Genomic DNA, 18228 nt, shown 5'->3' with positions numbered 1-18228 from the left:
AGAAATTGTATAGCTTTATTTAATAAATGTCTAGATAAATATAATACATTAATTTTATTTATTTCGGTTAGCAAAGACACTTAAACGTTTTAGATAAGAGTAGTATGCTTTATACAATCGGTATGTAAACAAATTAGGTTTACAAATTATTTATAAATCAACTAATGTTTAATTATTGTTTAAAGTATTTAGATTTTTTCACTACCAGAATGGTGAAATTAAATTCTGCTGGGCCGATTTTAATTAGAATCCTCGATTCCTTCCATGTTTTCCGAAATAAAATTCTGGTGGACCAGTATATCGAATACAAGGCTATCGAAAATGAATAACATTCCTGGATAATTCACCGAATGGTTAGATGTGTCAGAATAGCCCACGTATAGTATTGGTGCTCCTGGAATACGTCTACATGTCAAGGTTCTTATATTATCTATGTTAGGGCCAGTTCCAGCTGTATTTTTTAAACGAGCAGGCCATTTACTTAAATCACTGTTCTTAACAATATCATCCTCAATAAGAATTGGACAATAACTGTTTTTCAATGCCTCAACTGCGGCATTCTTAAAAAATAAAAACGGTCAGACATGTCTTTAATTGATGCATTTTATACAAAAATTACTTTTTGATTATCATCGAGTTCATGTTGCAAAGTAGTCCAATTTGTAATAGTAATTACTTCTAAATTTTCTGCCCAATCATCTAATGATGCAAATGGTATCTGTAAAAAAAAATTAAACGGTAATTAATTTGGAAAACAATTATTGACTAAGTGTAGACGGATAAACAATTTTTTACAGTCTGCATGTTCTCTTAACGCTAATAATTTGATAAGTACCTAATTATAACAAAATTTATTTATTATAACAATAATAAACGTATAGTTTTGCAATTAAACATTTGTATAGTTCTGATTACTGGTACCAGAACTATTAAGAAATTTATTTGTTGTTCGTCGTCGAAACCAATTCAGGAAGATGTTTTTTTAAATAATTAAAGACTTTTTAAATATAAGTTTGATTTTTATTAACACTTGTAAAACATAAAAAATGGACAATCTGTCACAGAGTAGTATACTAGTTGAGTCTGGTAATTCATCTGGTTTAGAAATGGACCCCACTCCTATTTATATGGACATGATAATTTGTGTAATGTGTTATTGTGGGAATTTGTGTAGGCTTTAGCTTATTGATGGGCGGACGCCACAGCGGACGCACATCGGTTGATTATTTTAATTAGTGTTAATTTGCGATAAAATGGTAATAACATATTTTTCCCATATAGTTTAATTGAGCGGATCGGAAACCGAGTAGCTTCTGTATATGAAACATACATTTACAATTCCATCCAATCATTGTGCTAGACAATTGTACTGGTGTGTTTTAATTACTGACCATGATTCACATTTCACAATTATAATAGATGTGCGGTTGTTTTATATTTATCAGAGTGACATCATTATAATATGAGTAATAAATGTGCTTATGTGTAGTTGTGTGTTTGTGTGAAGGGTGTAGAAGGTTATGCATATAACACATTTTGTAAAATATCAATTTTAAAATAATATGTGTAGGTATATCTTTAAAATGTAGGTGTTAATTTATTACTTACTTATCTGTATTACGTACTTAAAAGCAAAAAAAAAACCAAATACATTTTTTTCCATATGGCTATAATCGTTCGTATGTAACAAAAAAGAAGCCAGAACAGTGGGGTTGGGTCAGAGGTGAAAAAGAATTATTACAACAGAAAAGTGACAAAATAATTAATTATTTTAAGAACTATAAGGATAAGTTTAAAGTAAAATAAGTTTAAAAAAAGTCGGGGCACAGTGGGGACGGGGAGGTTGCAACCAAGTTTAAAATTTAAACCGGGAGGTGGGGAGTGCACTATCTTTTTTATCTACATTAAATAACTACTTAACCGCAGCCCACTTGCAGTCTTAAATTTTAAACTACAAGTGACTTTAAAATTAATTATTAATTATTTAATAGTTATAGATGAGTCACAACGTTCATCAAATTGTTCTGCAATATTAATCTCTTGTATTTAGTCGAAATGAATTTATTTCAAATAATGTCACATTAACCGCAGAGAAATCCCAAAATAGTGTTATAATTGATTTTACAAGCTATGTAGAGTTATCATTTTGTTCAATTGATTTAAAAAAAATGGTATCCAATAAAGTAGATTTACGCCTAAAATGTGATTACATTTAAAAATTGTTGAGATAATAACAATAGTTTGATTACTTAATTTGTTTACTCTAAAAATGCAAAAATGTTTATGGAGTTATGAAAAACTTTAACTATTTTTTGTACCTACTAAAAAAAAGAATTAAAAGACATTACTCGGTTATATTTACCTGTCTTGAAGAACTTGGAGTTTGTAAAGGTGGACTAGCGCTTACTAAAACGTTAAAACACGACAGCAAAAATATAATTTTCCAAATCATTTTTTCGTTTATCTACTATGAAATACCTGTAATACTAAGAAACAACTATGGAAATAAAAATCAGAAACAGCACTGAAAATTGGTAAGTTTTAGGTATTTATAACAGCGTTTATGTTTATTTTATTGTAGCCAGCCATTCTAATAACATCTGTTATATTGATCTCATAGGGTTTAGTAAGAAATTTAAATTTGGTTATTCATATTGTTTAAACTTCAAAAATAGTTATCCGAAACTGGTTATCGACCGGTCAACGTTTTTAGTACATTATTCTCAAATTGTCATTCAACCCTTAATATGGACAATTTATCTCAATGCATCAAATACCTATATTATTTGACTGTTTTAATTCATTTTTCAGTATTACCTAATTACAAAAACTAAACTTTGACACGGTCCGTGATACATATTACTAATAGGACGCCGCGCACTGGGCGTACTATTAGTGGTATGTTGAACTTATTTACTTAACCCCAACCCGTGAGTTGTGTCCACAGTACGACCGCGTCAACTTACTATTTCACAGCTATAATATATAATTTATATGTTGGTAAACAACCATATTTATTTTCAGATTGTTTTAATTTAACCGTGAAAGGTAAATATTCACGTATTGATATTTTTTCCAAATATGTCATGACACATCCATTCAATTTTGCCCCTTTTTTACGGTTACCTCATCTGACGGTTTTATGAGATTGGTATGCTATAAAATCGAATTAACCTTAACGCTAACGTTTGAAGCGGACGGGTTAATGCGATAAATCAATGTTTATATATAAAATAAAAAAACGGTCAAACCTATTATTAAACAAGCGATTTTAATATGTTTATCACTTGATTTATGTGTACACACCCTGTATTTACCAGCACCGTGTCTGTGGGTGGGTTTTATTGTAGGAGGGTATACAAATCATTAGTAAAAATATATCAAATATATGTTTTATGTTATATTTAGATGATTCATTAAGGCACTTTTGTTTCCTAAAATAATTTTAGTTTTTAGTTTTCCTTTTTAAAATCATTTTAGAGTAACTTATTTCGAAGCTATTATGAGTCGGAAAAAATTGTATTGAATGTAATATATAATATTTAACAAATGTTATTCAGACTATATAGAAACAGCTTTATTAAAGTATGACGCAAAAGGCAATGTTGTTAATGAAATAACAAAACGTTCATGTCTCTAAAAAACACTAGAGCCGGATAAAATAAATCGTTGACAAAAAAACATTTATACTTAGGTAGCTTTTTAAAAATACTTGTTGTATATTTCAAATATTCTTGATATTTTTCGAACCCAATTTATCAAAATGTTAAATATACAGGGTGGTCCAACTAACTTAAGACACTCATTTTCTCGGAAAATATGAATATTTTGAAAAAACATTTTTTTCTATTCTTTTAAGTTTTACTACATTTTTCAATGCTTTGAACATTTTTATTTTCATCCCTTATACAATAAAAAGCGTTCACGTTTTCAAATGGCAACATATGTTATTAATTCCATAAATTTGTAGGCAAAAAATTTTAAAATATGTTATCGTTTGAATTATTAATTTTTATCCATCTAGTCGTTAGCTATGACTTTGTAAAGATATTACATTTTCTCTTAAGTATTGTTATATTTCTTTGATTTTCCAAAGACCGGGAGCCAATAAAATACGTATTTATGATCGCATTGTCCGATAGATGAGTACACAGATAACCAAACACAATAAAATGTTTTGTGATACTTTGGTTGACCAGCGATTCTACATTGATACACTTATTAATGTAAATCTTATTAGGTTCCCTTTCACTGTTCTAGTATCATGTTAAAAATGTAATGTTTTTTATACAGGGTGATTTTTTTATCATGAGCCACTCAATATCTTATAGGGTTTAATAATAAATTTAAATTTGTTTTAACTTCGAAAATAGTAATCCGAAACTGGTTATCGACCGGTCCAAGTTTTTAGTACATTATTCTCAATTTGTCATTCAACCCTTAATATAAACAATTTATCTCAATGCATCAAATACCTATATTATTTGACTGTTTTAATTCATTTTTCAGTAATACCCAATTACAATGACTTACTACTTCACAGCTATAATATATAATTTATATATTGGTAAACAACCATATTTATTTAGAGATTGTTTTAATTTAACCATGAATGGTAAATATTCACGTATTGATATTTTTATTGATTTTTAGCCGAATAAAATATATCGTTGGCAAAAAAACATTTATACTTAGGTAACTATGTAAAAAATATTTGTTGTATATTTCAAATATACCTTAGAATATTCAAACAACAATTTTTGTTGGCCTTGTACAAAAGAATTTGTCCAATATTTCAAATATTCCTGATATTTTTCGAACCCAATTTATGGAAATGTATTTATCATAAAATACTATTTTACAGAACTTTAAATCAGAAAATAATTATTGTATAAGATTCTTATAAAGAAACCTGTGCAAATAACAAAATATAATGGGCATAAGATTTAGCTTGTGATACCTATCACTTTAAGTAAATAAGTCAATCTTCCAAATATACAAAGTTGATCCAACTAAGACTATGGTCAATTTAAGGGTATAAAACATTTCTTGTTATACTGACTTATTACAAACTTAGTCCAAATAAAATTTGGTTATTACAGGGATTAAGGTGTAAAATTAATTTTTTATAAAATAACTGAATAAAAAGTTTTTTGCCTTAACATTTATTTGGGACTTGGGCGAATTATTTTTTTAATTCTTCCAATAAGAAATTTATCGTGTCCCTATATTATCCCAAAGTTTAAGTAGGACTTTTGTTTTTAAAAACATTTGCAATTAATTGTTTTGGAAACCATTTTATGTTATTTAAATTATATAGAATCAGATTTATTAAAGTACCTATGTAGCAAAAGGCAATGTTATTTGTAAAAAAACAGAACGTTTATGTTATTGATCAAATATATCGTTACCAAAAAATCAATTTTGGTTAACTTTGTATAAAATTATTTTCCAATATTGCAAATATTCGTGATATTTTTCGAGCACAATAATCTAAAATATTAAATATATTATTATACAGAGCTTCAAGTCAGAAAATCATTGATGAATAAGTTTCTTATTAAAAAGCAACCCGTTATAATGTCAAAAATATATGTACGAAAAATTGAATACTTACGGCTTAGAATAGATGAAAATAGTTTACATACATTATCAAAACATACTAACGCGATCGTAAAGGCCTCTGTTTAATGCAAAACATCTGTTATTACTTATCTCAGATTTCTAGCACATGTCCATAAGTAAACCACTTTTTACCAATTAGTATAGTGTTTATGTAAATAAATATTATTTTTGACATATACTTTTTGAGATCACAACGTCGAGAGCAAATAAATCACAACATTAAAAAAAACATGTAATTTAGAACATTCTAAATTCTGAAGAGTATAAAATAGAGGAATAAAATAAAATAAAATAAAATAGAGGAAGACATTTTTTAGCTTTATTAAATCAATGTCTCAATCAATATAATACATTCATTTTTTTTTATATCGGTTAGCAAAGACACTTAAACGTTTTAGATGAGTGTAGTATGCTTTATGTAAGCAAATTAGGTTTACAAAATCATTTATAAATCGACTAAAATGTAATTATTGTTTAAAAAATTTAGATTTTTTCACTATCAGTGTATATATTTTTTGAAATTTATGATTTTTGAATGGTGAAATTATATTCTGCTGGGTCGATTTTAGTCAAAATCCACAATTCATACAAGTTTTTCGAAAATTAATAAAATTCCTGGATAAGGCACCGAACTGTTATTAGCATGGCCCACGTATACTACTGGTGCTCCTGGAATACGTTTACATTTCAACTGTTTTATTTTATCCATGTTAGGTTCAGTACAACGTGTATCTTTTAAACTATCAGGCCATTTACGCCAATCACTATTATTAAGAAGAGTATCAATAATTGAAGTTGGACATTTACTCATAGCCAATGCGCGGTCTGCGTCTTCCTTAAAAAAATATAAACGGTTAAACATGTTTTTTAATAATGTATTGTAAACAAAAATTACTGTTTGATATTCTTCAGGTACATGTATCAAAGTAGTCCAATCTGTAATGGTCTGTACATTTAAGTCTTCTATCCATCTCTCAAGTGTTGTATATGGTTTCGGTTTTCCAATCTAAAAAAAAAACGAAACGGTAATGAATTTGAAAAACAAATACTCAGTGTATTCGGATAAAAAATATTTTACAGTCTGTATGTTTTCTTAACGCTATTAACTTGATAAGTACTTATTTATAACAGAATTTATTTAATAATACAATAACAAACGAATAGTTTTGTAATTAAACATTTAGTAAAGTATGTATCAATTTCAAAATAATATATGTAGGCATATCTTTTAAATGTGATTATTCAGTGTTAATTTAAAGTGTATTAATTTTTACTACTAATTTTTATTTTGTACTTAACAAACAAAAAAAAAGCCAATTTTATTATTTTCCAAATGGCTTTACTGGTTCGTATGTAACAAAAAAGAAGCCAGAACAGTGGGGTTGGGTCACAGGTGAATATGAATTATTACAACTAAAAGTGATATAAAAACTTAAAATTTTAAGAACTATGAAAATAATTTCAACCTATACAGCAATTTTCTACTTTTATTGTTTTTCCTTAATAAATTAATAGTTTAAATACGAATTTTTGAGAAATTTGCATAATATGTTATAGCCCCATTCTAAAATTACCTTCAGTCTATTTTTACATCTTAGTTCCTGAAACAGCCTGATCAGCTATTATTAGGTCATCCTACTAGATCACTCTACGATTTATTAATTTCAAATACAAAAGAAGTGGTAATTAATAATCAAGTTACTTAAATCAAATATGAGGGGGGGGGAGGAAACATAAGCTTACAAGAAGGCTATAGCGTATTGGTAAAATATTGTTGAAACAATAGGGAAAATTGGCACAATGGAAATATAGTTACTGAAAACATAGTAACAATACACATATTATAGTTACAAGAAATACACTATGTAAACAATTACATTTTTTGATAAAATTGTAATTTTACTATGAGCGGTTAACTATAAGTTGCAAATAAATTTTTATCTAAAATATTCAACCAATACTAGTTTATTTATACATTAAATTCATAAAGTATTTATTACATCATTACTAAAAATTGTATTTCTAGGGTTTGCAGGGAAAAAGTGTTGCGTATTAACTTTATTTGATATTATATAAATATAATATGAGGACTGTCCACTATACGCGATGTGCGGCCACCGGACACACCGACCATTACAAATTTTAACGTTTTATAATAAAAACTGGTTTGTTATTCATTTTATGTCTGTTATGTCAGAGTACAACATAGTTTTTCCGGAATGAGTATATTATTTGTCTTTTTAGTTAAATAATTATTTAAAATATTAAATTACAGATTATTTAGTGTTATAGTTTTAAAAATGAACTGTTTAAGACTTTAAAAGTAGGTAGGGGGAATATAACAATCCAGAACTCATCTTCAGTAGGCCATTTGAAAAAATAGTTTATGGATACAACACTGAGTATAAAATAATTGCAAATCGTCAAAACGTTGAGAATTTAATTTCAAATGTATGCAGTGTAGCAAGTATAAACATGTGTTTTACATAATTCCTCTAAACACATTAATATTGACATTAAACAGTTGAACAGTTTTAAATACTGAAGAATATTATAAAATAGAATAACCTAACCGATAGGCGGAGGGAAGCGGGACGACATAATATAAATTATCATGTAAACTCACTATCGGTAGTACGCGCAGTCATTTTTGAGAAATTTGCATAACATGTTATAGCCCCATTCTAAAATTACCTTCAGTCTATTTTTTACATCTTAGTTCCTGAAACTTCTCCTAAAACTATACCTACTATGTAGGTGTTGCGTTTTTAGTTTTTTGATAATTGAATCTATGTAACAAAAATATATTTTTCTCTTCTCTATTTTGAGTTTGTAAAATAAGTTTTAAAAAAATCGGGGCACAGTTAGGACGCACAGTGGCCCGAGAGTGAATTCTAGGCGCTCAAAAGTCCTATTAATAAATATGCAAAAAATATCAAAACAATTATGAATAATTTAAATATGTTTCTTAAACATAATATAAAATTTCAAGGCCATGTGTGTATCTGGACGTTTTTTATTGCTATTTAAAGTTCAGTTTTTATAGTTTGGCGGTTTTTTTTATTTCAAAATATAATAATATTTCGTTACAATTATTTTACCCTATGATATTTTAAAAAAAAAAATATGTCTGTGGGTGGGTTTTATTGTAGGAGGGTTGTATACAAATCATTAGTAAAAATATATGAAATATATGTTTTATGTTATATTTAGATGATTCATTAAGGCACTTTTGTTTTCTAAAATAATTTTAGTTTTTAGTTTTCCTTTTTAAAATCATTTTAGAGTAACTTAATTTCGAAGCTATTATGAGTCGGAAAAAATTGTATTGAATGTAATATACAATATTTAACAAATGTTATTCAAACTATATAGAAACAGCTTTATTAAAATATGACGCAAAAGGCAATGTTGTTTGTGAAATAACAAAACGTTCATGTTCCTAAGAAAACTAGAGCCGAATAAAATATATCGTTGTCAAAAAAACATTTATACTTAGATAACTATGTAAAAAATATTTGTTGTATATTGCAAATATACCTTAGAATATTCAAACAACAATTTCTGTTGGCCTTGTATAAAATAATTGTCCAACATTTCAAATATTCCTGATATTTTTCGAACCCAATTTATGGAAATGTATGAAATGTACTATTTTACAGAGCTTTAAATCAGAAAATAATTATTAAATAAGGTTCTTATAAAGAAACTCGTGCAAATAACAAAATATAATGGGCATAAGATTTAGCTTGTGATACCTATAAATTTAAGTAAATAAGTAAATCTTCCAAATATACAAAGTTGATCTAACTAAGACTATGGTCAATTTAAGGGTATAAAACATTTCTTGTTATACTGACTTATAACAAACTTAGTCCAAATAAAATTTGGTTATTACAGGGATTAAGATGTAAAATTAATTTTTTATAATATAACAAAATGATATTTTTAAAAAAAAAATTTTTAATTTAATTTTTTTATTAAACTAGTAGATAAACAAAGGAAAAAAAATACTTTTTTTAAAAAATGTTTTTATTCAAACTAGTTATGATAATTTTGAATGAAAAATATCAGATGTTTTACATGTTTTTTGTTTTTTTAAGAAAGTAGTAATAAAATTTGCCAATTTTTACCCACATAGCAATACATAGGTGTTGTAGAGCAAGTATTCAGGTTTTTAAAAATATTAATTTTTTTTGCGACAGACAAAAATTAATTAGTACACAAGGCAAATTAAAAAGTATGATTTTTCATTTTAGCGGTTATTTTGTTTTCAGAAAATAATATTTCGCTTACAATTTTTTCACCATTTGATATTTAAAAAAAAAAAATTATAATTTAGTTGTCTACTAGTTAAATTAAAAAAAAAATCAAATGGTAAAAATTATATTTACCTGGCTTGCAGCACTTTGCAACGCTGGTAGTTCTCTACCAGCGTTAACTAGAACGACAAAATACGGCAACAAAAATATAATTGTCCAAATCATTTTTTTGGTTTATCTACTGTGAAATATCTTGACAATAAAAGAAAAACTAGAAAGGTCAAAGTCAGGTACAGCACTGTGCTGAATTTCAACGCTTTCCTTGCAACATGACTCTATACAATTTGTTTTTCGGGTAAGAAAAAAAAACTATTGTATTTTTGCAGATAGCCTTAGTTAAATGCAAACATAATTTTGACAGGCACATGATGGGAGCGAATTTTAGCATGTATGGCACCTCAGTCCGAAAATTGTGTTTGCAATTGCAAATGAAAATTAAATCGCTAAAACGTAGTGGCGCGTCTACTTTAAACGAATATTAACATATACGATGCCATCGATGACATTTAAATGTAGCTAGAAAAATTAAGCTTTAACGTTGTATTTCAGAAGTATTAAAACATGACCTATGTATTGATAAAATATGATTATTATGTGTCGCGGGTTAAAAGTAAAATTGGAATGAGTACAATGATACAAGACGTATCATTAATGATATTTACTTTAGTCAGTAAATCTCTTTAAGTTCCCTGGCCATATTAGCATGGCTAGAAGGATAACCGTATAGTTATAATTTGTAACAATTAAACTATTTTAACTCGAAACAGAAAATTATAGACTGTCTATTAAATATCGCTAAGTTGTTCAGTCTAACATTAATTAAATTTATTATTGTAAGGTAAATATTTGCTAATTACTAGCTCGGTGTGTTTATATTTGTAAGGGAATTGGAGTTTGGACACAAATTTGTCTTCCTGGCTTATAGGCTACGTTAAAATTCTAATTAGGTATACACAGAACTCTAGTAAAATAGGGCTTTTGATTGTTAAAACTACTACAAGTAGACCTATTATTATTGATACTGGTATAATTAAAATTCATATTTCTGGTACCATTATAGCGATTTTGGGTTGTCTTATAATTCCTATTGAATGTAGCCCTAACATTACCATTATTTATCCCATTATGATGTCTATTTTATTTATTACCTTTCAAATTTTACACCACTGCGCATGCTATTTCAAACGGCACATTATTAAAATACATTATAATATTTGTTTTTCCTACGAAATTTACTGCATATAATTTTGCTTGCTTAAATTAATTAACGTATTGATTTTTTTGGAAGTAAAGATTCATTAATAACGCTTACGCTTGCTCCTGAGTCAATAGTAAACTTATAACCTACATTATTTAAAATACCTCTAATTACTAGATTATTACTCACACTATTTTTGTCATTAATAACACAGCCACTTATAATTTCTACTAACGGGGGTTGTCTTTGAGTGTTATTATTATTTGACTTTACATTATAGTCCATTAGGATTGATATTCCTATACCCTTGTTGATTGCGTAAATTTATATTATTAATACCACGAGCATCATCTTAACTACTAATGTTATAATTACCATTATTGGGACTGAAATAATTTTTTCTAAGTAGTCTAAAAAATGGCGGTTTTGGCACACAATAGAATGACGTCACTATTGTTATAAATTCAAAGTCAAGGTCAGTGGTGTAAACAATTTTATCACTACCAATTCTTCAGTGCATCAAAGGATGCCGCAGTCTATTGTGCTAACAATTCTATTGCAGGTCAGTAATCTGTATAATATTCAATTAGAAAAAACACATCCGAGCAATATGGCTTGTCAACTGCAGATAACGATGGCAAATATTCCAATTGTACTTGCAATTCCACGAGAGGGGATCAAATCGATGGACCGTGTCCATGTGCAATCATCAAAAGTATATACAATAATCTTCAAGATGAATTAAACAAAATTATGAGTGGGGAACTGGAATGACTTAAAATATAGTCAAGTTGTGTACAAATATGTATTGACAGTAGTCTACATCAGTTAATCGAGATGGCAAGACATCGGAGGGAACAGCTTTTCAAAAAAATTGCAAAAGTGTCTAGAAAATATACACTTTTGAAAATGCTTACTGACCGAGGTGGATATTTGGAAAATGAAGATGGAGAATACCCGAATTGTATTTGCAACTACACAGGCCCTGTTATAATCTATGGCCCGTGTCCAAGCTCAACATACAAAAGAATATACAATAAACTTTACAAGGAATTAAAACAAATTATTTTTTTTTTTTTTTATGTTGACCCATTTTTGAGTGCAAACCCTTATTTCAAGTTGATAATTCTGTACATAATATTTAATTGTTTAGTACAATACAGTTGATAAGCCATGCTTACACTATAATTTTACATATCGTTTGACACCGCCAAATATATATAGTGTGTTGTGAAATTGTAGTATACCAATACTGGGTAATACAATATATTCATCTAAGTAAATATATTACCCTGTACAATTTTTCTTCTTACGCAAAGATACATATGATGTATATGTTTTTAAATTATTTTTCAATGCCTCTAGGGTTGAGTTATCCATAGATATTACCTAACAATAAGTCTCTTCGTTTAACCCATTTAGCATTTGTTCTATAATCTTACTTTCCTCCATGTTTTTGTCAATCATATTATATGTACTATATCGCCTGAGGAGGTCAACAGGCGATAGTAGCTGTAAATAACTTAACTCTCAAGTGTGCAACGAAAAGGAAACAGGTTCATTAAATAAGTTAAATCTATGTATGTATATTAGGGTGGTTCTTATTTATGAACTTTTAAAACTTTAATGGGCTACCCCGCCATTTTGTTCATTACTATGAAAAAAAAATTTGGGTAGAATTTGGTTTTGATAACTCACCCCTTCACGTGCCGCAAGGGGGTTGAAAAATGACCAAATGGGGTAGTTTTATAGTTTTTCGAGTTTAAGTAGAAAGCTATTGCATTTAGCATAAAATTACATATTAACTTTATGATAGATCATTAAGTTCTCTATAAAAAGGTTCCTATACATTTTTCAAAAAATGCATTATTGTCCAAGAAAAAAAATAAAACATACCTTTTTTCATTTATTTGGAAAAACTGGTTTTCTACGGGTATTTAAATATGTTTGATGAACGATTGGAAATAGAGTAAAACGCTTTCAATGCATTTTATAAAAAATTACATTTCCTACAAAATAGACTATAAGGAAAAATTTCATACGATCAACTATTTTTTATTTAAAGATCGTTTAAACAAATATATTGTGAAAAACGAAAATTATCGTTAGAAAAAAAAATATAGCAATCGACCCGGGAACAAAATAAAATAATCATATTTTTTCCTATAAAAAAATGTTTGTCTCTTCAAATATTTAAATACCCGTAGAAAACCAGTTTTTCCAAATAAATGAAAAAAGGTATGTTTTATTTTTTTTCTTGGACAATAATGCATTTTTTGAAAAATGTATAGGAACCTTTTTTATAGAGAATTTAATGATCTATCATAAAGTTAATATGTAATTTTATGCTAAATGCAATAGCTTTCTACTTAAACTCGAAAAACTATAAAACTACCCCATTTGGTCATTTTTCAACCCCCTTGCGGCACGTGAAGGGGGTGAGTTATCAAAACCAAATTCTACCCAAATTTTGTTTTCATAGTAATGAACAAAATGGCGGGGTAGCCCAATGAAAAACTTTTTAAAAAAATTCTTCATCTATAACTAAGGACCACCCTAATGTATATATTACACCTCTACCTGGATCCTACAGCGTTCACTGTAGTTAGTCCAGGTGATCTATTTTTTTCATCATTTAAATGGCTCTTATTTTGTGAATATTAAACGAGTCTTAAAAATTATTTACTTCTCGTTTATGAAAATAAGAAGCTTTACGAAGACCTCTTTAAGATTTTTTTTTGGCAAAAACAAAAAACTAAAACCATTAATTAACAAACAATTAGGACGATCGTCTTCTGATAGTTTAGATTCGGAAGGGGGAAGGTCACAATATAATATATTCTTGTTTCAATGTGTTTCCTTCGAGGGAAAGATGGTACTTGTTTTTTTGTTATCTACGTTTAAAATTGATATTAAATTTACTTCGAGTTCTTAAGCTATCAGAATTGTGTTTAAAGGGACCGAACAAAATGCACCTTGGCATCGTTCGAAAGGCCTCTCACACCTGTGTTTAATCTATTGAAAACGGCTTTTGTAAATTCGTACAAAGATAACCTTCATATTTTTTATATGAAAGCATGTTGTTATTTAAACAATACTCGTGCAAAATATTTTTCTGCTCGTGAATTACAACCTAGGTTGTACTTAAACTGAGAGGGCTATGTCCCACGGAATTTTCAAACTCGATTCACCCCAAACGAATTTCATCCATATGCCAAATTTGAATTTCATAAGAGATTTCAATTGCCGACAAGTGTTTTTTTAAATACAACGAGTAAATCTTTGTAAGGAGATATTACTGTATAGAAAATATAAGTTTTCGAATTTGGTATAAAAGTCAATATTACAAAATAAAAGCTTTACGAAGAGCTGATAGTCTGAAATTCAAACTAAACACAATTATTGGTATATACTATAATACTACCACTTTTAATAAATAAGCACCCATTACACTAATCACCTTAGTTGTATTGGGTTTTAATATTTTAAAAAAATGCAAATTTAATTTATTTAACTATAAGAAGCTGAAATTTTTAAATGAAAACCTACTTCCTACATAACATATAAAATTAACCAAAGAGCTGGAAATTGGACCATCCTATATCGTCGACAAATGTGTCTGGCCTTTTGGTCTAAAATAAACCTATAAATGGCTGTTACTCGTAGAAAAAAATGATTTAAATTAAAAATAATACCTTGGAAACTTACACAATTTAACCGGTAAATTAATTGAAATGATCGAAATACTATATTAAAACATCTTTTTTTTTAATATTGCCTACAGAAAACTGACCGCATCCCCTTAAGAATAAAAACTTTTTTTTTTTAATATTTGAACAATACACTTGCACAATATTTTTCTACTTATTTACTACATCTTTAGACGTTTAAGAGGCCCTCCTAACCGTTTTAAAATGTGTTTTTTAAACTAGACCAAGTATTATACACCTACGGTATATTATGTCACGCTAGAAAATGTGTTAATATTTCTGTATAAAAATTCTCGATTTTGCATAGTATATTAGTTCCCAAATAATCCTAGCAAGTATAATAATAATTACAATCATCGCAACAGTCTCGTGAAGCCAAAAAAATGATTATTAAAAAATAGACATCAGCCTTAAATAAATCACATTATGGCTTACTAGAAAATCCTCCAAATCAAAATCAGTACATAATTATTAATTTTTGGCAATTTATTTTAAATTATAATAAATAATTATCGGTAAAAATAAGTAGTTTAATTGAAGAATACGTGATGTAAGTGTCAAAATAATTTCTATAAATTTAGAAATGTGTTAACAATTATAAAATATAAGTTTATAGACTTGTCGAAGGCCATTATTATTTAATCGATTGTTTTTAACAGGAACATTATTTTTAGAAAAAAATGTATTACATTTTTTGTTATTTATTTAATAACATATTTTATTTGTAACATTTTGGTTTTTTACTATGTACCATACTGCTTAAAATTATTTTGATTTCTTAATTTTTGAACTTTGGTTTTTATTAACAAATCCGTATACTAATTACTATAGCCAGAATTTTTGTAAACGATTTTTTTAATTTACATGTTCCTATTCTTCATTTTACTTCGAAAAAAACAAATTTGAGCAAACTATAATATAAGACTTGAACACAATTTTAAATGAAATATCATTAGTCGATTTCTACATTAACCTAGAAAAGTGGCCGATTTAGTCAAATATGTTTACATAATTGATATCTAACCACCCTGAGTTGGCCTAAAATGTCCAATAAACAGGCCACTACAACCCCTTAAGACGGGTCAAAACATATTCACTGGAATCAAACTTATAAATTTTTCAACAGTTTTTGGCTACAATAAATTCTGACTTAAGAGCATTTTCTTCAATGTCTAATAAGTAAGCATGCTGTTCCCAATTACACGTTCAATCAAGATTGTCAATGTATTATTTTCACTTCAAAATATCTATTTGTATCATAACCTTTTTTTGTGACATACTAAAACCTTTAAAAAGTAAATTTTTTTTTTTAAACTGACTTTGAAAATTATAAAAAATACATTACATTTTTTTATGTAGCCTTTGAGCTACTGGGGGGGGGGGGGTATTCTAGAGATGGGCTCTCCCTCCTTTAATTACACCTATGGATTTGTATGGGGAAAATCGCCTTCGATGATGTATCTGACCTATGATTTCAAACACGGGTTTTGAACCCAATTTGTATTTGAATTTCACAGTAATAGTTTTCAAAACCGATTATGAGTCGATTGAACAATTATTTACCAACACGACGTTAACCGCTTTAAAACGTGCATGTATATAAACAGCTATACAATGTATTATACCAACGCTAGGAAATATGTCGATATTTTTGTAATCTTCAGTATAAAAACTCTCATATATACATATACATATGAATATCGTAAAAAGGCCATTGCATAGTATGTTCTTTTTCGAATTCCAGCAAGTATAATAATAATTTCAACCCCAATTGCATCAGCCCCTAACCTAACCTGGCCGGTTGTTTTTTTTAATTGTTCTCAATTGGCAATGTAAAATATAAACAGATATTTTATCGAGCGTTTCAATTGAAAATCTATTCGTTTGCTGTTAAAACGAAATTGTTATTGTATTTTGTGCAGTTGGTGTTGTTGTTGTAATTGTTCTTATTTGCACACATTTTTTTTATATACGAAAATATTTCACTGAAAAACAACTTATTTTTTTCGTTCGATATACTACCAATAATTTTTATAACATTATGCATTTTGTTGTTTTCAAGTTGCCGCAGTAATTTTTTGTCCTTGAAAATGATTTTTCTGTTAGAATAAATATAAAACCAATTTTACATGTACACTATACAGTAAAAAAACTACGGTTAAAAAAATCTAATAAAGAAAACTTTTCGGCCACCTAATAATGATTACCGGTCATTTTCATTTAAACCCTTTTGAAAAATTCTGTGATATGGTTTTATCATTTTCGTTACTTTTTTAAATAATAATTGTATAATATATATATTTTCTTAAGGTCTAAAAAACACGCTTTAAGTTGTGTTATTTTATGAAATTAGTAGGAAAACACATTTTAATGAGAGGTTTTCCATGCTTGTTTTAACAGTTAGTCATCCGACCAATGCACTAAACGAGAAATGTATCGAAAAACTAAAACAACATCTTTAAAATCGACGTAGTTATGTTATATTTTGGGACCTTTTATTTTTTACTTGAGCAATTATAGTGATAGGACAATTGTCAGTATTTCGACCAAGCCTACCCAATGCCCCCTCCCTTTGAATAATAAGGGTGGCATATTTGCAGTGCTTATAACCGTAAAACTACTAGATCCGCCTCTGACTCTTAGTCCTAAAATATTTTCTTATTTTATTAGATCTCGCTCATTATTTCCGCGCTAATTCCTATTCTGTTAAAGTAATGCAGTTTTTTTCCAGGTCGCAGGTAACTCTGAGATCACTAAAAACGAGTTGATTCCATTGCTAGCTCAACTTTATCTTTCCCTGATCCACATGGACTTGTCATCCCCAGTTAGAACATTCTCCAGCATTACCAAAAAAAAAAAAATTATTGTTTACAAGTGAGGCAAATGTGAAATAGTCCTCCTTTCCTCCCGACCCTTCTAATATACCATCGTCTTGGCAGCCCTAATATCAGCCCCTGGCCTTGGTTATGCATAACTTTTTGTATTGTATTTAATTATATTTTATGTTGGTTATAACCTAAAAACATAGGATGATATTACAACTTATGACGTTGTTTAATAAAGGCCAATTAACGTTTCGGATCCGGGATAAACATTAAGATGTGGGAAATATACATTGGTGTACTTTTAAAAAGAAACAACACAGTGTTTAATGACTGTTCTTATAACGTTATAATACTTATAAGGTCGCGTGTAACCAACAGGTGTTTTTCATATTTTTTTTTGCAAAGCGACATTCAAATATTCAACCAGTCGTCGTGAAAATGACTGCACAATAATATAGTGTGTAAAATAATAATATCTATATACCGTTGGTTTCTGTACAACAAGGGGATTTACAACTAAAACTAGAAAATGCTAGTTGTATTATACA

At 28.2% G+C, this 18228-nt stretch overlaps 2 protein-coding genes across 2 annotated transcripts; both read right to left on the bottom strand.

The window, feature by feature from the left end:
- Window positions 1-131: 131 nt before the first annotated feature.
- Window positions 132-2492, bottom strand: LOC126841683 (uncharacterized). The gene is made up of 3 exons (XM_050578275.1): window positions 2363-2492; window positions 620-718; window positions 132-560 (listed from the first exon to the last, which is right to left on the bottom strand). The coding sequence occupies exons 1-3, from the start codon at window positions 2450-2452 to the stop codon at window positions 240-242; spliced, it is 510 nt and encodes a 169-aa protein (XP_050434232.1). The 5' UTR covers window positions 2453-2492; the 3' UTR covers window positions 132-239.
- Window positions 2493-6208: 3716 nt separating this feature from the next.
- On the bottom strand, window positions 6209-12597 carry LOC126841678 (E3 ubiquitin-protein ligase NRDP1-like). Its single transcript, XM_050578271.1, has 4 exons — window positions 12588-12597; window positions 10020-10066; window positions 6521-6631; window positions 6209-6460 (listed from the first exon to the last, which is right to left on the bottom strand). Exons 1-4 carry the CDS (start codon window positions 12595-12597, stop codon window positions 6209-6211), a joined length of 420 nt encoding a protein of 139 aa, XP_050434228.1.
- Window positions 12598-18228: the final 5631 nt, after the last annotated feature.

The sequence above is a fragment of the Adelges cooleyi genome, unplaced genomic scaffold, assembly GCF_023614345.1.
Source record: "Adelges cooleyi isolate 19-005CV unplaced genomic scaffold, UGA_ACOO_1.1 ACOO_flye_CR_arks_rails_tigmint_CR_PRNA_402, whole genome shotgun sequence".
NCBI classification, from domain to species: domain Eukaryota; kingdom Metazoa; phylum Arthropoda; class Insecta; order Hemiptera; family Adelgidae; genus Adelges; species Adelges cooleyi.
The sequence above is the reverse complement of the archived record's forward strand: the minus strand, read 5'-3'. Positions and strand labels throughout refer to the sequence as shown.